The sequence below is a fragment of the Cetorhinus maximus genome, chromosome 2, assembly GCF_964194155.1.
Source record: "Cetorhinus maximus chromosome 2, sCetMax3.hap1.1, whole genome shotgun sequence".
Lineage (NCBI taxonomy): Eukaryota > Metazoa > Chordata > Chondrichthyes > Lamniformes > Cetorhinidae > Cetorhinus > Cetorhinus maximus.
In genome coordinates, this window is record NC_135880.1 from 182,397,350 (window position 1) to 182,419,540 (window position 22,191).

A 22,191-nucleotide genomic window follows, 5' to 3' on the forward strand; every position below is an offset into this window, starting at 1 on the left:
TATTTCTGATTTGTGTTTGTGTGTGTGAAACATTGTAATTTTATTATTTTTTTCTCAGGTTTAGTGATAAATAAATTTGCTCTTTCTTTAACTCAAGATAACCTTGTTTTATTGGCTCATTATTGCTCACAGCTTAAATAGTTAAATACATTTGGATTTGGAAAAGGCATATCCTTGTGAAAAAGATATTTAAACCTTTGTTGTGACCAACTGAGTAGGTTGAATAGAAGGGAAGCCAGTTCACTCCTCCTCCACCTGGTCATGACAGATTTTTTTAAAAACGCGGAATTTTGTGCTTTCTGAATAGAGTACAAAAGCAAGGGAGTTATGTTATAAAATACTAGTAAGGCCTTAGCTAGAGTATTACGTTCAATTCTGGGCACCACTCTTTAGAAAAGATATCAAGACCTTGTTGAGGCTGCAAAAATGTTTGATTAGAATAGAAATAGATACTGCGGCCGTTCACCTTAGAGCACAGAGGCTAAGGGGAAATTTAATCGATGTGTTCAAAATCATGAAGCATTTTGATAGCTCAGGATACATAAGGAGAAACTGTTTCCAGTGGCAAGAGGATTGGTAAGCAGAGGACGCAGAATTGATCGGCAAAAAAACTAGGAGCTATATGAGGAGAACATTTTTACTCCGTTGTTATGGTCTGGCATGCGCTGCCTGAAAGGGTGGTGGCAGAAGATTCATTAACGTTCAGCAGAGAATTGGGTAAGTACTTGAAAGGGAAAAAAAGATAGGGCTCTGGGAAAAAGCCAGGGGAGAGGGACTATTTAGATAGCTTTACCAAAGGGGTAGCATAGTCACAATGGGTCAAATGGTCTCCTGAGCTTCATTGTTCTATGATACTGTGATTTTTTTTTATTGGGGTGCTATAGCAGAACTTTTAGTGCTTAGCCCTTTCAAAGTTGCCTTAACTTGCTCTAGAGAAACCATCATAAATTGAGACTGTTGCACAGTATGTTTTTTTTTATTCATTCATGGGATGTGGGCTTCACTGGCTGGGCCATCATTTGTTGCCCACTGCCCTTGGGAAGGTGGTGGTGAGCTGCCTTCTTGAACCGCTGCAGTCCATGTGGTGTAGGTACACCCACACTGCTGTTAGGGAGGGTGTTCCAGGATTTTGACCCAGCAACAGTGAAGGAACAGTGATATATTTCCAAGTCCAGATGATGAGTGGCTTGGAGGGGAACTTCCAGGTGGCAATGTTCCCATGCATCTACTGCGCTTGTTCTTCTAGATGGTAGTGGTTGTGAGTTTGGAAGGTGCTGTCGAAGGAGCCTTGGTGAATTCCTGCAGTGCACCCTGTAGATGGTACACACTGCTGCTACTGTGCGTCGGTGGTGGAGTGAGTGAACATTTGTGGATGGGGTGCCAATCAAGCGGGCTGCTTTGTCCTGGACAGTGTCGAGCTTCTTGAGTGTTAACAGAGTGGTCACAGTGTTGAAGATGGACTTGAATGAGAAACAAACCATGGAAGGTTGTGGTTACCATTTGAGTAGCTACTGCAGATAGTGGGGGGGAACAGGTATGGAAGGGTCTCTTTGCTTAGTTTATTCTGTGAGATCTGCATTTGGCCAGCATGACTTTCTATTGCATGCATTTATAATCTATCTGATCATTGAATGCAATACTGTTTAAAGCGATTACTCTTAAATAATTTGTTTTTGGACTTAAGCTATTTATTAATTTCTTCATACATTTTGTCTTTCAACCAAATGTTCCATGATTGGATGCAGTGCTTCATTTTTCTTCCTTCATGGTGTAATGTACAAATATTGTACTAACGTTGGGCAAAATAACATTTCACACTTGTAAGAAATTTCTGTTCCCTGGTATAATCATTATGTCAGCTTGTGTTCCCAGCTTTAAGTTGAACAAATATTCTCCCTTTTAATTATTCAAGCTATATATACCAAAATTGTGCCGATTGTGTGGCTCTTCAACATACACTTTCTTTCTGGGCTAATTTTACCTCGGGTGATAGTACATGATTTCAATTGCAGAAGCACCAAAGATGGAGTAACCTCTAATTAGCACAGTCGGGAGGTATGTTAAAATCTCTTCTGTACTTAGCAAGCTTTGGAAAATAATTTTTACTGTTACACTTTGGGAAGCAGATAAGTTCCAAAGGGAAAACAATTCTTAGAAGAGCGAAATATAGTTTACCTGTTATGAAGAACTCCATTAATCCCAACTGTATTATAGTAATGAGTGGATATAAAGTTACCAGCACTACAGTACCATTTCGACTCTCTTCTGCAGTTAACTTTATTATCTTGCCTGATCAATAGTATACAGTTGGGACAGCAGTTCTTCATAATACACATAAACAGAATTTTATTTCCTGTTTTTCTGATGTGGTACAGTCAGACTGTTCTCTGAGAGCTGTATGCCACTTTAAAACTAATAATTTACTAAGCTTCATAAGTGATTTTGGGAAAAATTGTTTTGATATGTGGTTCACAGACAGGATAAAGCACTATATTAAAATGTTTGGATAGACTATGCACTTTAGCCTCATTATAAGGTTGTCGGTTACAACAGTTGCTCTGTCAAAAGGTTACAGGATCTTGACTCTTGACATTTCTACACTTTATGCTACATTATGTGTTGTACACTATAAGCATACACCTCAAAAAACAGAATGCTTTGCTTATAAAAGCTGTGATACAATCAATATGAAGGATATTAGCGAAGCGATGTTGTTTAATACTTGTGAGCAGCAGTAGAATTGTTTTTCCAAACCTGTCATTTCAATTAAAAAGTAAAAATATGCTGTATCAAATACTTTTGAAATATTTCTGTATAAGCTTAGTCATTGTTGATAATTACCTTTGTTTTTTTTTTGTTCTGTTTTGGTAGAATTTAACCCAGACTTTCATGGACATTTACCAGCTGGCTAGCTCCAGGGTTACTGCTCTGGAAACAGAAATCGCTTCACATCAAAAACACATTGCAGCTCTCAAATCAGAACTTCAGACTGCATGCCTGCGTGAAAATAATGGCTTAGTTCCAGTAAGTGTCTGTTTTCACACATAATGCTTTACAGGTAGGTCACCCCTAAGTTGGCAGCAGCAGATGTACAATGCTCCATAATCTAAGCAAATATTTGTATTTATATAGCTGACACTTTGGCCTTCAACAAAAATACTACAACAAAATATGTTTTGGCTTGTCACTAATTTATCTGCTATGAAAAGTTAACAAATATTGATTTCTATTCATCATGTTTGTTACAAAACTGTAAACAAATGAGTGGTCATTTTCCATTGCAGTGTACTTGCTTGTCAAAAAAATGTTCCATAGAAAATTAAATGTTCTGTTAGCGTGTTAATAAATATGCCAGCATGAGATTCGGTCATGCAGCTACTGTTTCCTGGATACTAAATGGCCTTCTAATCTTTCAACACAGCAGACAGGAAGCGCATTCTTATTACGGGCCGGAAATGGAACGACCACCATATTAGTTAAAGCCAAAAAAGTTAGGTATGTAGTACCTACACCCGAAACAGACCTTAAGTCCTTTGCACCTAATGTTTGTTTGAGGAATCCACTGCAGGATTAGTTTACCCTCATCTGCTCGATCATGAATAGACCAGCTGCCTGCCAATCTCCACAGCTTGCAGGTTCAACGGAATTAAGACCCAATATTGGGGGTGGGGGTGGGGGGGGGGGACTCAGGCCTCACCATTCCACCCCATCCTGTGTGCTGGAAAAGGGCCACAATTAAATTTCTAGGCTGTAGTTTACAGATCAGATGGAAAGCTTGACAACTGTCTACCATCTGCCGTTACCAGACATATTGCCTTTTTTATTTGTGGCCCTGTTTGTAATCTGGGCCTATTTTTAAAATGCTAGGAAAATCTCTTCAGACCCTGCTACAATGTATTCAACAGTTGTGAAACTTTTATTGTATATCTCATTTAAATGCAAAAGGCCAAGAAGTCATATTAAATTAGCAGATCTCTCGTGACATGGCTCGCAATTGGCCTGCTGCTGGGCTTTTTTTTTATACTGTTAGTGGAACAATATATTAGTCTGCTGTTAAGATGGCCTTCCACTTCAAAGATAGTGTAATTGGAGCATTTAAATTTCTGCCTCTGGGTCAACAAGAATGCGATTTTGACCGCAGCATGAAGTGAGAGTCTATTGGTTGTTGCTAATGCCAACCTAACCAGCCCAGGACAAACCATGGCAATTTTCATCTGATGGATAGACATTGGCCCAATTTTTGCACTCGGCGATAAAGCAATGATACTCACCACCAACCTGTGAAGAAAGCTGCCCACAGAGATCTAGCAAACTCTGCAGTGTGGATTTCACTTTTTTTCCAACAACAGTTTGAACCTGCCGCCAGGCCAAGGAGATCTCCAGGCGTGCAGAAGCAGTGATGATATCACGCAGCCAGTCTTCTTGAAGTATTCACACACTGCAAACCACGAAGCTAATACCCTTCACTTTTTAATTTGTTATCTGAAAGTTTGAGTTAAATGATTATGATTGAGTTAACACAGTAAAAACCAAAATAAAGATAGATAAACATTTGAAAAAGCGTAAAGGTTTAACTTTTTGTAAAAAAAAATGTGGAATCTTTTATCATTATGGAAAAAATTAACATTTCACAAATATAAAACTAACTTTTCAGGGCCAGTGAGGTATGACATTAAAAACCCATTCCACCCACCTCATTCAATAAGGTGTAACTTTTTAAAGAGTTTTTATAGCGAAACTGACAGCGGTAGAGTAAGTTCTCATCAATTCAATTGATTTCCATTAACTACAGTCTAGGGGTGCCTCAATAGCTCATCTTCTGGAGAAAAGTAACATAATTGACAGCAACATCTAGATTTCCACATTATTCTGCAAGTGTAGACTCTAGAATTACTTGCAGTTTTCTTTCGGCAATGATGCCGAACAGAGTTTCAACATCATGACCACTGCAAAATCTGGGCAATGCATTTTTAAAATTCATTTTTTCACAGAATGTTGGTGCCACTCGCTAGACCAACATTTATTGCCTGCCGTTAATTGCCCTTGAAATGATGGTGGTAAACCATCTACTTGAACTGCTGCAGCCCATGTGGTGTAGGTATACCCACAGTGCTGTTAGGAAGGGAGTTCCAGGATTTTGAGTTTCTCACTGCAGAATTCCCAGCCTCTAACCTGCTCTTGTAGCCACAGTATTTGTATGGCTGGTCCAGTTCAGTTTCTGATCAATGGTAATGGATGTTGATGGTGGGGGATTCACCGATGGTAATGCCATTGCATGTCAAGGGGAGATGGTTAGATTCTCTTGTTGGAGATGTTCATTGCCCGGCACTTAGGTTGTGCGAATGTTACTTTCCACTTATCAGCCCAAGCCTGGACATTGTCCAGGTCTGGCTGCATTTGGACATGGACTGCCTCAGCATCTGAGGAATCGCGAATGGTGCTGAACGATGTGCCAATTATCAACGAACATCCCCACTTCTGACCTTATAATAGAGGGAAGGTCATTCGTGAAGCAGCTGAAGATGGCTGGGCTGAGGACACTACCCTGAGGAATTCCTGCAGTGATGTCCTGGAGCTGAGATGATTGGCCTCAACAACCATGACCATCTTCCTTTGTGCTAGGTATGACTCCAACCAGCAGAGAGTTTTCCCCCGATTCCCATTTATTCCAGTTTTGCTAGGGCTGCTTGATGCCACACTCGGTCAAATGCTGCCTTGATGTCAAGGGCAGTCACTCTCACCTCACCTTGAGTTCAGCTCTTTTGTCCATGTTTGAACTAAGGCTGTATTGAGATCAGGAGCTGAGTGGCCCTCACGGAACCCAAACTGAGCGTCAGTGAGCAGGTTATTGCTGAGGAAGTGCTGCTTGTCACCGACTCCTTCCATTACTTTTCTGATGATCAAGAGTAAACTGATGGGGCGGTAATTGGCCAGGTTGGATTTGTCCTGCTTTTTGTTGACCAGACAATTTTCCACATTCAATTCTAGAAATAAGTACAAGGTATACATTTTAGACCTAAAATTAGTCAAAATAAAAATGAAATGAATTTGTTGCAGATTAATTATTAATTGGATTAAAATTAAGGTGTGAAGCATGTAATGACTTACAAAATGGCATTTTTAGGTGGAGGAAATCACTGATTTTGTCATCTTGCTTGTAAAAACAGGACCATTTAATTGGTTAGTTTAGGTCTTCAGTTCACTGGTGTCAGTATGGTTGCTAAAATAATTCCTTGGGGTATACTTTACAGAGGTATGCAGATAAAAGGAAAACAGCTGTTAGAATTTGAATGGGAATTAGGAATGTTTGTAAAAGTTGTGCCTTGTGAGGCAGCTTCAATGCAACATTTTGGTGTATTGAAAATTCTATTTCATACTATTAGTCTGCAAACAATAAATATTTTATGGTGTGAAAATTAATTTTAAGCATGCTGTTCGCATCCAGCACTTTCAAATATGCTGTGCTGTGCTGTGCTTCATAGTAGCTTTCTGTTTGTAGCTATAGGCCTTTGCAAATTTATTCTATTTTATGATCAAAGAAAGGGGAAAATATTACAAAAGGACAGAGGTTCAAACTACTGAAAAACAAATTTAGGCTTGGCATCAGGAAGCTCTTCACACAGAGTGATAAATACGTGAGGTAAACTCCTGTATAGTGTAATGCAACAGAAACTTTGATTTATATAGCACTTTTAATGTAGTAAAATGAACCAATATGCTTCACAGGAGCATTATCAAACAAAATTTGACACCAAGCCACATCATAGGATAGTGCTTAGGTTTTAAGGAGCATCTTAAGGTCAAGAGGTGAGATGGTTTAGAGAAGGAATTCCAGAGCTTAGGGCCCAGGTAGCTGAAGACGCGGCTGCCAATGGTGGAACAATTACAATTGTGGATGTGCAAGAGGCCAGAATTGGAGGAGTGCACCTTAGAACATTATAGGCCAGAGGTGGTTATACAGTTTGAGATGGGTGAGGCCATAGAGAGATTTGAAAACGCGGATGAGAATTTTAAGGTCAATCTGTGAAGGTGCAAACCTCTGATTCAGTGAATACTGCAGCTTTAAGATCTTTATCTATAAATGAACTAAGATGGACAAATAACCTTCCTCACCTGTAGTAACGTGATTGCAACATTTGATCTGAAGTAAAAATACCAGTTATACCTTTGAGGATATTCAAATATCCTGCCTTTATTAACCTCTGTATACCTTGATGAGTTCACTATATTAGCAAATGATGTCACAAGGAGCATTGGTCCTTTTCCTAGTCAGAACTCTGATCCCCTTCTCTCGCATCCTATAAATAGTGCTCCTCAAGTGACCATCTTAAACATTACTGAATTGCGAAACAATTCTCGCCTAGACCAGCTTCCATCTCTGGTGATAAGATTTCTTTTGACTGAAGCACATTTTGAGATTGACTTATTTAATTTTGGAAGTATAATTGATGAACCCCAGGAGTAAAACCTTTTGTGTATTGTTTACCACGGTCAGTACCTTGTACAACATTGTGCCACATCCATTTTACTAACATTTCTAAGATGAAATCAAAAACCTGTGTTTTCCGTAACCTGGGTAAGATCTGCAGATTTATGTTGGTCCTACTTGGAGATCCTGGGTAATCCCAGAAATTCAGTTTAAAATTAAGCATAGAAAATTCAAGAGTAAGAAGTCCTTTGTAAGTTTCACAATGAAAGATGCTCAAGTTACTGACCTGTAGAGTCTGCAGCAGCACCCAGTGAAAAGAAGCATGGAAGCTGTTCAAGTACTTACACCAAACAATGTCCTCCGCTGAAGAGAAAGGGGCAAAATCTTATGACTGAGTTCAACTCCTTTAAGTACACAGAATAAGTGTGTATCATGTAGGCCAAAATGTCCCCAAATGATGGGAGCATACCATTGAAAAGATCAGCTATCTTCCAAGCAGTAGCGTTCTTCACTTAACTAGACATCCTACTTAACCTGGAGAGTTCTCGGTTGGAACATTCCCAGAATATCACTGTTTTATGATATCTGTGCCAGCAAAGACAATCCCAGGCTAAGAGCAGCAGTTAACATCATTCAGTTAGATTGGATAATCACACAAAAAGCCTTGAATCCAATGGTTGAAACTATCCCTGTGATCCTAAATGCTACAAGATTCATACTTCTCTTGCATTTGAACCTTTGGCATAATAATCTCTGACATAGTCTCATTGTTCTCTAATACAGTGGATGAATTTTATCTCACTACTTTCCGAGCGCTCAAGCCAATTATTTATAGAAATTTGCAGAGCGTTGTGTTTCTCGTTGTTATTTTGGAAAACAACAGATCATCATTACGGTTTTAAGATGGTAGATGGGAAGTAGTTTCTAATCACTTTTCCTTAAAATATGCGCACCATACCACAGTACCTAGAGTAAATCTGAAAAACTAAGGACCCTGAGATTAGAGGTGAGTAATCTGCTGTGTTAATGAAATAATAAAATGGGTTACAATAATCTAAAATGATGAGATGTCCACAAAGGAATGTTTGATTGTCATGGGCCAATTTTATTGAGTCTGTTCTGAAGAGGATGTTAAAATTTGATATTTATTGCAGGTATTTTTCCTATAAAAGACTGTTCAGAACCAAGTTTCATTCGCTGTAAACCTTGCATCAAATAAGTGAATAACACAAAATTTTAGATAATTAATATATCTGTGATCTAAATTTAGAGGGGAGGCAACAGGTTAGTCATGTGAGCCAGTGAATCCCAGATGCAATTTTACGTGAGTTGCCGCAATGTTGGTTTACTTTTGCGGTCAGTGTTAGATATACGACAACAATGAATTCTAATGTAGCTTTTCGATCTGATTGTTCATATAAGAACGAAATGTACTTTCTTCAAACCTAGAGGCAATTAAAACCATGGGATGAAAGGCAATGCAATAAACCTGAAATATTTTAGCAAAAGTACACATACATTCTGATTTGCAGTTAAATTGCAATCACATCATGCAGATTAATTTTCATCTTATGAAAGAGAGTGACACAACTGGTTAGGAAGGCCTGTGTTTAGTAGTGGACATTTCATCTTGAATTTGGAGTAGTGAGGTGGTCTTCCTTTTGCTGCAATTCTTCAAACCTCAGCCACTGAAATCTAAAGTGTGTTAAAATATACCTCCAAACTTGGTGTCTTCAGTGCTTTTCACAGTTTCATTCAGGAACAGAGTAAAGGTCAGCTTCTCACTGGGCATTAAAGGCCTTGATTATTGCAGGTCTCCCATCAGTCTGAATCCTCTTCCAGTCTTGACCAGCATACAGAATTCAGTACAGTAAAGTCCTGCCATTCGCGGAATCTCACGATGGGTGAAATAGCGAATGGCGAACATACTTTATGATGGGAGTGAATTATATGGGTTCAAACCACACCAAAGTTTGACATTTTTAAAGGAAAAGAGGCAATAAAACTATGTTTTTTGTGTAAATTCAAGACAATTTTACTGCAGAAATTGTTTGGCAATGCTGGAAAACAACAATGTAAAACTTGTCAATTACAATATAGTACAAATTGCAAATTACAGTATGTTACTGTACTGTACTTGAGAGCGGAGGTAGAGGGAGTGGGTGATGTTGCTGATGCAGACATTGATATGGATGAAAAGAATGATATTGTTGACTGCTTTGCCCTTTATTTTTCAATTTTGTAAAGTTCTCAGTGAGGAGCAATAGCAGTGTCAATTGGTCTACAAAAGGCAATGTTTCGTTCCATGTTTGTACCATGCCCTGTCGCCTGTTTTTTTACATCTTCAGCTGGTCTTATGAGATCTGCCATCATCTTGGTTGTGAATTGAGCCTTTTTAGGCTCTTCTTTCTGCTCCCATTTGGTTTAATTTAATCTCACCAGTTCAACCAATTCTTCCATGAAAGTCCCTCTTGATGAGATTGAAACAACTCATCCATGACATTTGTGATCAGGTCTTCAAATCATTCTCCTCCAACTTGTTTTGTCAACTCGACGATCCTGCCCACTTCTGCATCTACATTGGGGAACCCTGTGAAATCATTCACAGCCTCAGGCCAAACTTTTTTCCAGCAGGCATTTATGGTTGAAGCTCTAACTTCATCCCATGAGTCTTTAATTATGCCTATTGCTATGAGGATGTTGAATTCCTTCCAGCAATCATGCACTGTGGTTGACGGATCTGTTTCCAGAAGATGAAGGATGTGGCTGAAACTTCTCTGCGTGTATTAAGCCTTGAATGAGGCAATGACCCCCTGGTCCATTGGTTGGATAAGTGAGGTCATATTTGGGGGTTAAAAACAAAATGTCAACATCTGGATAGCTCTCTGCGAGAGGGTGTGAATGCCCAGGTGCATTGTCAAGGATTAGTGGGACGTTGAAAAACAGGTTCTTTCCCCTCAGCTAAGTCCTGACCTCTGGCAGAAAGCAATTGGCAAACCAGTCTTCAAATACGATTGCTGTAACCCAGGCATTGCTGTTAGCCTTCCAAAAGACTGGCAGATGAGATTTATTTTTCCCTTTAAAAGCTTGAGGGTTTTCTGACCTATAAACCAGCATTGGTTAAATTTAAAGCCAGCCACATTGGCACATAGTAGAAGTGTCAGCCTGTCCTTTGCTGCTTTAAAACCAGGAACTGTCTTCTTTCGAACTGTAGGTCCTACTTAGCGGCATCTTCCAGAACAAGTCAGTTTCGTCTGTGTTGAAGACCTGCACTGCCTAGTAGCCCCTGTCCTCAATGTATTCCTGCGGTACCTTGGGAAACTCTCCTGCAGCTGCCTGGACAGCTGAAGTGGCCTCCCCCACCAACTTCACATCATGCAGCCCGAAACGCTTTTTAAAGTGATCAAACAATCCAGTGCTGGCTGAGGATCCTTTGGAAGTTGAACAAGAGGCACATAGAGTCATAGAGGTCTACAGCACAGAAAAAGGCTCTTTGGCCCATCGAGTCTGCGCCGGTCAAACAAGTACCTAACTATTCTACTCCCATTTTCCAGCACTAGGCCCATAGCCTTGCATGCCATTGCATCGCATGTGCACATGTAAATACTTAAATGTTATGAGGGTTTCTGCCTTTATCACCCTTTCAGGCAGCAAGTTCCAGACTCCTATCACCCTCTGGGCACCCTCTGTACCACCTTCAAAATCACTGGTGACACCAGCACTACCCTCTTTAATACTCTTTGTGCTGGTACAATTCAAGTACTTTGTTTCGAATGATTGGACCATTAACTGGGGTTCTCCTTCGATGCTGGTGCTCTATCCACATGTTGAGTAACTTCTCCATTTCCTCTAAATGCAGATCTCTCCTGCTCACCAAAGTTAATCTGGCAGTATAACTACCAGAAATACTCAACACTGGCTTTTATTTTTCCTTCAGACTGCCGAATACCTGATTGTGGATTCATTCACAGATTATTCCCTGGCCAACATGGTAGCACTTGCACCATTTTTCATTCCATCTAAAATTGTGACTTTTTGTTCAAGTGTCATCACTTTCCTGGGATGTTTTCTGCCTGGCCCTGACTCACTCATTTATGGTAAAGTGCTGCAGTGTACCTCTACTGAAAAATACTGTGTTCTGTAACTCATTGCAAACCACATGCAGTTCGAAATGGCACGTGCACAGTGTGCACTTTTTACATGAGAAAGACAACGTGGTGTCTAACTTCAATCTTTTATTTATTTCGGGACCAACATATGTTTAAATGAGAAGCTTTAGATGTTAAATCACGGCTGGGCAAGGATTTGGGGCTGCAAACCGTGATGGGGAGTACAAACAATTTCACGCGGGTAAACAAATTCGCGATAGAGGGGGTCACAAACGGCAAGTGTGTACAGAGCATTAGAAGAACTGATCCTGTTGACTAAAGCAGTACCACGATATTCACGATATTTCCCTCCAGGACCCACTTTCAAGAGTCTAGCCTGGTATGTATGATAGCAGGAGTTTTCAGTAGTAAATGAAAGGTTTGTACCCTACTGCTGAGTCAAGCTTTTGCCTCTCCTATTGGCACTTCAACCCGCCCCCCCCCACTCGGGGCTTTCAGATTTTATTTAGACTTCTGTCGGGCATCCCTTACACGTCTCCAGGCCGACCTGCCAGAGTTTTCCCTGCAGCTCTAAACACCAGTGACAGGAGATGTTGCCCTTAAGTGGCCATTTATGGGCCTCAATTAACCTCTGGCCAGGAAGGCCACCTTCGAGCCTCCCCACCCTGGTATAAATTGGAGGGAGGCGGGCAGCTGGCAGGTTTTCCACCCTTCACCTTCCCATCCGGTCACATGGACCCCCCCCCTCCCCCAACCACTGAACCTACCTCTGAAAAGTTATTAGACAAATCGGTTTTACAATTTTCTGGATAGAATGTGGACCTTGCTACCACATGGAGTGGTTCTTCTTTCATATGACTTGAGAAGCAGAACCTGTCATCACAATTTTAATGTCATGACCCCTAACCAGTCCAATATCTTGCTGGAGAGCAAGTGTAACTCCAGGATGTCACCCTCAAAATTGAGTCGGGGTCAAGATGTTACTCCGTGCTCCATGGTTCGGTCAAGGTTTCCACTGTCGCCGCTAGGCAAAGTTTTGAGGTGTCACTTGTACATCAGGTGGCCTCATTGGCCTTGCCAGTCTGTATTCTATTGAGGCTTGTTCAAGGGAGACTGAAGCCTGGTTGTCTCCGTCCTAACATCTCAACAATGTGTTTATTTGGGATGGTGTTTTCCGTCCAAGCTTTCCTCCAGGTTTCAGTGTTATGGAGTTGGAGATGTTTGATTCGTGTCCAAAGGGGGTTTCATAGAGCCTTATGGTGAGTTGGTGGGGGGGTCTTGAAGGTCTCTATAGATGGGGAGGTCCAAGTTGCCGCTGATACGAGTTATTTCTCTGTGTGTTGCTGTGTCCTGTTGAATGGAGGGAGGGGCAATATTTGAGAAGAGTGGTAATCATTGAACTGGAGTTGAATTCGGAATTCCAGAGTTTATCATCATTAGTTCAGTTCCATATAGCCCAACATAGAACTAGAATAGTAAATTTTTACAGTGTTAAAGTGTCTAGATTCTAGAAAGTTCAATCTTTTCACTGCTGCAACTGAGTTGCTTAATAAATTGACCATCTGTGAACTACAGTCAGTTGCATTAGTCCCATGGGTGGCCACAATATACAGATTCCACTGTACTATAGGTCATGGTCATGGCTTGTACTGGCAGGCAATGAGGTTAAGATATACGGTTTCAAAGACGTCTTGTGTTGTCCCTGCATCAGGGTTAGCTTAACATGGCATTTGTGTTAATCTTGAGCAATATGGTGCTGCTTGTAATTAACAAGAAGCCAGAGTGTATTATGAAATAAATGACTTTCTATCAGGTGACAATATTTTATATTTGTAACCCACAGAAGGCTGTTCACTACCATGAAATGCTAATTTGGAATAAAAGAGAGGGTGTCTCTGGACTTCTAATTGAATAAATTAATTTATGGAAAATGCAATGTTCACTTCCATGTTGACTCCTGAGTTTAATACTAGTGACCAATACCATTCGGTGTCTTTATTTTGACTAAATGCATAATATGTAGATGATAGTCCACTAGGGTAAATGCCCCTAGGGTGTAGATGTTGCATGTGCCCATTTGTAAATATCTTGCAAATATAGAAACAATGTCCTGAGCAAACACAGCAGCTCAGAATGTAGGTAGACAACATGCAAATACTTTCCCTCAGGAACTTGTCAACAAGAATTAAATGCAGGTTTTAAAGCTTGAATAGCTCAGTAGGGGACTAACCAGAGAAGGAAATATTCTCTTCAGTAATGGACAAGTTTTTATTATCTGCATTTCTCTGTAATCCATCTTAAAGGTATTCAAATTGTGACAACATGGTTCTGTTCCACTATGGTGTTTTTTTCTCTTTATTTGCTTGTATTCTTGGTGCCGTGGCATTCGCAGGGTTGAACCTGCCCCAGTGTTCTTGCTTGGTCTCTTGCCCATTTTTGATTAAATCAAGCTGAGCATTCCTGTGAAAGCTGGAGGAAGAGATGGGCTGCCTGCCAAACCTGCAGTAGTGACACTCTGTTCCAGGCAGGTCACAAAACCTCTTTTCCCCCAAAAGAAACAGCGATCCCATCTTTGTGAGCACAATGCCTCAGTCTGATAAACTGCGTATCAATCAAAGTAAGAGGGGGAGGATAAAGGCACATGTATCTCTAACTTTACTAGGGTACCATTGCTTTAGTGTTGCAAGAAAATAAGGTGCAAACAAATACTTGCAATTTAGAAATTACTGCAATTTGGACGTCAGTGCAGTGCAGTCCATTTCAGATGTTCAGAGGGTGAAATTGGAAAATTTTGTTTCCAAGCTATAATCATCTTAAGCTTTTAGAAAATAAGGTTTCTGGTTGCAAAAAGTTCTGTTGTAGTTCATTACTTTAAAAGTGGTGTATTTGCCAAAAGAAAGAAAAAGGCTTTTATTTTAATAAAATTTCTGGGTATCGTTGTCTACATCCTGTGCTAGTTATAATCACTCGTCACTCGCACAATTTACAACTGGAACACACACACACACACACAGCCAGTTCAGACCAGCTCATCTATTGACTTTGGCCCGTCCCCACCTCCCTGTATAAAGCTGTCACGGGAAATGGTGACTCTGCAAAAGGGCAGGAAATGAGACTGCTGGTTCTTGTCACTGGAATATTAACATATGGAAAGGGAGAACTGCTTAATTCCAACTATTTTCCTAACCTCATTTACATTTACCTGGACAATTCTGCTTGCGTGACTATCAGCTCTCTGGACAACAAGCTATTGTAGCGTCTGGTTTCCAAAACCTGTCCTGTCAAATGTGTTTCTGATTAAACGACTTAATTACAGCTGTGCAAACAATGTTGATTTAAGCTTCTTGAATCCAGAGCATCTTGGTCACTACGAATTAACCTTGAAACAGCAGCACTGTTTAAAGATGGGAACTTTTGAATTGAGTTTGGGTTTAAGCCACGTTGCCAGGGAAAGCAGAAACCGTTCTAAGCTTCATCTAACTTGTGATGCACCGGACCTGAGAGTGTTTAATTCTGGCAATGGATGTCCAAAATGGAAAAATGGTCCATTTGTTACCATTGACATCCCTCCCCTTAATCAGCACAAAAATACACTAAAAATACAAATTACGTTATAATATAGTAAATTTTATATCTATACAGTTATCTTTCTACATAAAATGAAGAGTTTTGCACGTCTTTAATTTCACAGCCCAGCTCTTTCAAACTGCATTTAAATCTGTAACTGATGTTTTGACTACAAAAATGTTAGAGGAGTTTCAAGGTTAGCTCTTAGTGACAGTATATTCTAAAGTATGTTCTTTTATGTATATTAGTGCCTTAAAGAAAAATCCCCTAATAGTTCTGTATGTATGCATAACCTGATATGGTGTAGAGTCCTACAGATGGGACTTCCAAGGTTGGATATTGATCTAGGCTGAATTGGATAACCTGAGCTTCATAATGGTAGGACAGTATAGTTAGCCTCAGTGTCGCCTAGGCTGATCTAGGGAGAGTTTCTATGTCTGATCACTATCCAAGGACCACAACTAGAAAGTGTACATATGTAAATATCAGCTGAGCTAACAAGAACATGTTTCAGTATCATGTGTGTTGCTGTCAAATAGTCAACTGATATTCGATATCTAAAGTCACCCAAGAAGAGTGGATACTTTGGTGAGTTTGCTAATGTCCATGAAACTGCACCCAGTCTCTCATGCCAGCTTCAGGACCAAAGGGAAGAATATTTTGAGATAAAGGGAAATGCTGCAGGACATTGTCCTTTCTGACATTGTAACTACGTGAATATTTTCTTCATGATAGTCCAATGCCTCAGATTTCTCATCAACAATTTGGCTTCAGAGAACCAAATCAAATAGCTGGTTTGGGTTTGACCAGACTCTGTCTTCAGTCCACAGCTGACCTTCAGATGTTTTAGTGATGTTTGGTTAGACAGGTGCAGTTGAGCTGTTGCCATGGAATGTTTGCAAGCTTCAAGTAGCTTTATATCCCACTGGATTCAGTGAATGTTATTTTGCAGGTTTAAAGGCTACTTTGTAGCATAAATCCTAGCTATGCAAGGTGGGTGGTTGCCAGAGTGAGATGAGAAGATGCTTGATTATCATTTTGAAGTAGAGATTTAACTGCTTATGAATTAACACTCAGCTTAATGAAAGGGTTAAGGTGATCAATCCCTTGTTCCTTGACGGCATGAAATATAATCTGGAACTCCTATGAATTTGTTTTCCCTAAATATTTACAATGTTTGCCTAAAACATTTTAAATGTGGCTTGATTATAATGTGATTTACTTGACAGTTTTATTATTAGGTATTGTACTGTATTAGATAAGAGTGTAATCTGATGCCTTGGACTTTGAGGACAAAAGGGAAGTGATTTGTATATAGCCTATACTTTTCTATTCGTCACTAGTAAGCAGAAGTCAGGTAGTTAAACTTCTTGCTTTGCGTGAACAGTCAGAGGCCAGACAGGCGCCTTGCACCTTGACCACCTATTATGAAGCTCTTTGCTGCAATGTCATGTGAAAGCGAGTTAATTGGGTGAAGCTGTAGAGCATGTTAGGGCCATGGTAAAGGGTTGCTAGCTGACAGTTGAGTGTCAGTAAGAGCCAGTCAAGTGTGGCTGAGGAGACAGAGGCCTGTCACAAAGTTCATGTGGACTACAGCACTGTTAGAGAGCTGATGTGTCAGAATCTAGCTTTATTGCATGCAGACACCTCAGCTTTCACGCTGTATATGTCAACTATTGTTACTCTTATTTCTTTTCTTCGAAGTTCCTGCATTCAAATGATTGGACAAAGCATTTCAATGTTCCGTATATCAGAGGTATAAGATCACATGTTATTCAGTAGAATATGGATATGGTTCTGTATGAAAAGTAAACAATTTCTCCACACTTGTACTTTTTAAAACTTGAAAATCAGCTATCAATTCTTGAAATGGTGCAATCTATGAATAAATTCTCAACACTGTCTCTACACTGTACATTATTGTACTGCCATTCATAATGGGATGGAGTTAACTATATCCCTGTGACTGAATTATTTAATTGCACAATTCTGCCTTTAGGTTTGGTCTTAAAGACCACTTTGGTTTACACAGCAATCTTCATTGGTATCATTTTGCATGTGTAGGGTGCACTTTGAAATTTTAAACAGGCAGGATGATGAGGAGAATTAAGCTACATTAAGTAACAAGATAATTGAGTTAGATCAAAAAGATTGAACATACTCAACAAATTGTGGGCTTATGTAACAAAATTTGCATTACCCATTCAACTCTTTAGACTGATCGACTGGACCCCAATCTATGGATATTATAATTACCAATTCCTAATGATGTATACTTTTAAAAATAAATTAATTTTTCACAAACATATTCAGTAATTAAAATATTTCATTGAAAGAAAATGCACACAATTAAGAATAAAACAGGACCAAATAGGGAAGTATTGTTTCCTACTTGAAACAGCCCAATGCTCTATTATGCAAGATAAATAGTTACATTCAACCATTTCCTTTAATTAAATTAAATATTTGACTAATAATTTTAATTTTACAAAATTCCCCATTAAATAAAAAGATTGGGATGTAAGAAATGCAAATTTGTGACAGAGATTTATGATATCAAATGGAATCAGAGTTGAATTCCACTGAATGAGAAAACTATGTAAATATATGCATTTGTGTTGATTTATATTTTAAAATAGAGGAAATTTCTCTCAACTCATAATACACTACCTAAAATAATAAGGCATGGAGCTTTAAAAAGATTGTTTGAATTTTGTAGTTCAGTGAATTGGAGATAGCTACAAGCTATAAAAAAGCAGAATATTAAAAATCTACATGAAAAGGACTTTTTAAAAGATTTACAAATCTAATAACATTTTAATGACCTGGGAAGAAACATGCTAAGTCAGTATTTCACCAAGGCTAATAATGTGAAGGGAATTTCTGTTTTACAAATTAATACTAAGAGCTAAACTGTACTGCAGCTTACTACAGTACAAAGATTCACCTTCCCTAAATGTGATTTTAAAAACATCTTTAATTTCAATTTGTCATTTGGCTCATTCTTACTGTTATATGCTTGCATTAGTCTACAGTCAAATATCATTGAACGTGTCTTAACGTATTTTATAATGAATTTGAATTTATTTTGTAAATCCAAAAATAAAACTATTTGCCCAATTGTAATGAAGCCTTTCCTGTTGTGGAAACACTAAAAGAGATTTCTGTCTCATGTGCCTGCATGAGATTTGCTTGGGAGCAACTCCTGTTCAGCCAGATGGGTGAAATTGGTTCTCGCCAGTAGAATGAACATGGGCAATAAAGAATTGGCAGTCCATTTTACATTGAACCAATGGGAACGAAGTTTGGGTGTAATGTAAAATGGAATATTGCCAGATTTCACGCCAATGTCGAGGACCAATTTCTCCCCCAAAATCTCTTGTGATGGTTATTAATGGCTCTTGAGGGAGTTTCAGTATCAATTTCTAAATAACTTGTGCCCCTGGCACAAACATACCTTAACTATGCTCCCATTTTAATGTTTCCACTAGGTAATTTGAAATTGGAAAATTTAGAGTGGTGTGTTTAGTGAATATTTTAGGAGCCTGGTTTAGTTTCTGTTTAGGATAATATAAAGGGAATCATTAGTATTAATTTTCATATCTGACCTGGGGATACTTGATTATGTGCCTTGCTGCAAGTGGAAAATATTCTGTTCGGTATCATGATCTTTTTGGTCACTTAACAAATAAACAAAACTTGGTATCTGGTAGCTTTTATTTGTAGCAATGCATTTTGTTTTATGACGAGGAATGAGGTACAGCATTTTTCGAATAATTATTATTGAATTAGATCACATGACCTGAATTAGTTCATGCATATATTTTTTACAGAATCACATTGAAAACTTAAGTCATTTATTTACAAACTTTAAAAAAACTGTTCATAAGAAAGTGACCTCAGGAATTTTTACAAATATCAGATTTTTGTTGTTGAATCTATGATCAAAGTTACAAAATTTAATATATTAGAGAAGGAAAACAAAATGTTCTATCTTTTTTGTGTTTTTTGTATGGTTTCATTTTTGTAATCCACTATTAAAATAATTGCTATTATTCCTGTTGCAAAACTCTGTTGTATTTTTGATTTTTATTTCAAAGGATTGTTCGTTTTTAATTTGTGTAAATAGACCACCAAGTAGTAGCAAGAATCAGTTGACATGAGAATGTTGTTTAATGACATAATACTTTTATTTAGACTAATTGGAGTAACATAATTTCTTGCTGTAATGTATCACAAAGTTGATTATAGTGATTAGTCAGATACCACAATTTATGATTAAAATCAGCTGAACTCCGATAAAACAAATCAATCTTAAATTCATATAGTTTAAATATTACAGTTTACAGGTGACTCTATAGAATAACATTTTAAAATATCTAATACTATAATTCTTTATCATTTAGTAATTCACAACTTGGGATGTTTTTATCATTCTGTAGATAAAAGCTGCAATCATTGGTTTTTAAATCCATGGTCAGAGCTGTCCACCTTAAAGAATTACACAGGGCAAGAACCTATATTTGCACCAATTCTGGTAAAAAAAGAAAGGGGTGTAGGACCAGCAGACAATTCAAATGTTCAAAATGACTGATAGGTATCATAAGTATGTCAGTCATTATAGAAAAGATGCAAAAATAGCTTCAGAATTTTAGGATTTGAAATATTATAGGGATGTTTACCATTTCAAGGTAAGTTCCACCAATTAACTTTTAATTTTATTTGAAGTTTGCAATTTGTGGCTCTCGGCTTTATTTTAACTTCTTAGAATTCAAAAAGTGGTGAAAATGCTCAGAACCAGAGAGACTGAACCAAAGGTTCTGGCATTGTGTCATTGTGCAAACTAAATTTTGAAACTTGTTTTCAATCTTGTTCCTAGTGAAGAATCTGGTTCAGCAATTAGTATTGAAAAAATTTAAAGTGAAATCTTAATCATCTATTGCTCAGTTTGACATGATTGGAATTGTTAACTGGTATTCAGAAACATTGTTGTGTCTGACAATGGAAATACTTGCGGAAAGAAGGGATGGCTGATCTGAATAATTACTGCCTGCAAATGTAGACAGTACAGTCTGTAGAAATCGTTATGGTCTCTCCACTTACCATGTCACAATCCCAGAGGGGCAGAATGGATCACATTGCATATATGATTATAAAGAATTCTGCTGGGTTGAATCATCAAATGATTTAGGTTTAAACATCTGTGTGGATTTATCATGGTGGAGTGAATAGATAAGCCTGACTTGTAATACAGTCCTGTAGAAACTCCAGCCTACTGCGAATGTACAAAGCACGCATTTCATTACTGTATGCAATAATGTGCTTTTAAACAGAAGGTACCTGCGCAAAACTGTCTCAAAGACAAGCTAAATCAAAATAAAACTGACAACAGTTATCTCGAGCTAGGATGTGCATGTAATCAACCCTTTCACTGATGCACAGAATGCCTTTTCAGTGATGGTGAGTGGTCCAATTTCTCCTTTCCTTTTACTTGATGTGAAAAAGAATGTTTTAACAAAAAGTACAATTTGAAAATGTGTTCAACGAAGGAAAGCAAAGTTTTTAAGAACTTTTTAACTTTAGTGCCATTGTAAGGGGGAACAGGATTATTTAAAATGGTTGTCCCATTTAAATCAATTCAAGAAACAAGTCTAAAGGCATATGTAGAAGTGACTTGTTTTTTGAATTATTTGCTCTTGTATTTACTTGGGAAACTCTTTTCCCTACTTGAAATCTGGCAAATTTTCAGTACACATAATAATGTCAACTTCAAGCTCATCGATCTTGTCATAATGGAAAATCATGCCAGAAGGGCTAAAAATGTGTAGTAGTGTATCTGTAGCAACATATGGAGATCAGAAAATGTTCTCTTAAGTTTGTACTTCCTTTGTTCAGCTTACCATCTTTCATTTAGGATAGTGGGAGGAAAGTCTTGGAACTTATTTTTCCAGAGCCCACAGTAAATGTTTCTGTAGAGACTGAATTGTACTGCTTGGAAAAGGACCAGGGAATATTTTTGTAATCTAATAAGTATTGAACTCTTACAAATGGAATGAAGATAATTCTTTCGGTAAGGAGACACAAACTTGTAAAGAGATTTTGGTATAATTTTACAGATGTAAAGAGATAATACTGAAAACATAATTAAAACCCTTTTTATTTATTAATCTTGTAGTAAAGTATTTTCAGTTATACTGAAGGCAGTCTGCCCAGATACAGTGGTCTGAACACAAATTTGCTGTGAAAAGGTAATGTGTTCTGAATGCCTCCCTATAAAGTTCATAGAAATTATGCTCCTTGGAAAATTCCTTCCCTACAGATGGAGAAACATTGCTTTCTTATTCCAAATAATGCCTCCCAGCATTTTACCTCGATGTCTCCTGTTGTGGGATGTTTCATTTTTCACAATCAGGAGCTCTAAATCCATTTTTAAATGCTTTAGTGCAGGTTAAAACTGAGTATTTTCCTTTTAACTGTTGCTAATGATGCTGTTTTATTCATTGGCCTAAGCCAGAACAAATCTAGTTTAGGGTAGCCATTCAGAAACGTTATTTAAAAAACACATTTTGTAACATTTCTGTATTAAACGTGGAACCTGAAGCTGCAGTGCATTTGCTCAGAGCTTTTCCTGCTGCAGCAGTGGAGCTTTGGTGGAAGTTTGGCAGAAATCCCTTTATACTACAGTTACAGTGGTGTAGTGGGAGAATTTAAGGAAATTCACACCTGGCACCATGTCCAGAATTGTTCCCACAGACTGACGGGAGAATTGGAGTGAGGAGAATATATTGTTCTTCAAAAGCAATTTAAAATCTGCAAAAGTTTTCTTGGGTCTCTGATACCAAAGTGCTAAGGTGTCCACATTTGATGTCAATGCTTCCATAGAACAGAATGAGATAACTGGTGAGAAGTTAAGGGCACTGTCCTTGGAAGAATTAAAAGGTGTAGCGAGGCACTTAAAGTTGGAGTTCCCCCCCTCAAAAGCCAGAAAAACAGGGTGGCGAAACATCTAGAGGTGAAAATTAAGTAAGGGGCACCCAAGGAGACAAGTGACTATGTCAGAGTGAGACGGAGACTAAGTGAGCAGCA

At 38.4% G+C, this 22,191-nt stretch overlaps 1 protein-coding gene across 4 annotated transcripts in view; it reads left to right on the top strand.

The window, feature by feature from the left end:
* Positions 1-22,191, top strand: part of ccdc171 (coiled-coil domain containing 171) — a 226,036-nt gene that overhangs the window by 189,920 nt on the left and 13,925 nt on the right. For 3 of the 4 annotated variants that reach the window (XM_078530317.1, XM_078530309.1, XM_078530328.1), the window contains one exon: positions 2,872-3,024. In XM_078530317.1, the coding sequence (XP_078386443.1) occupies positions 2,872-3,024 (153 nt within the window). Of the gene's footprint in view, positions 1-2,871; positions 3,496-22,191 lie in introns of all 4 variants that reach the window. The other variant, XR_013573484.1, reaches the window with a different exon arrangement.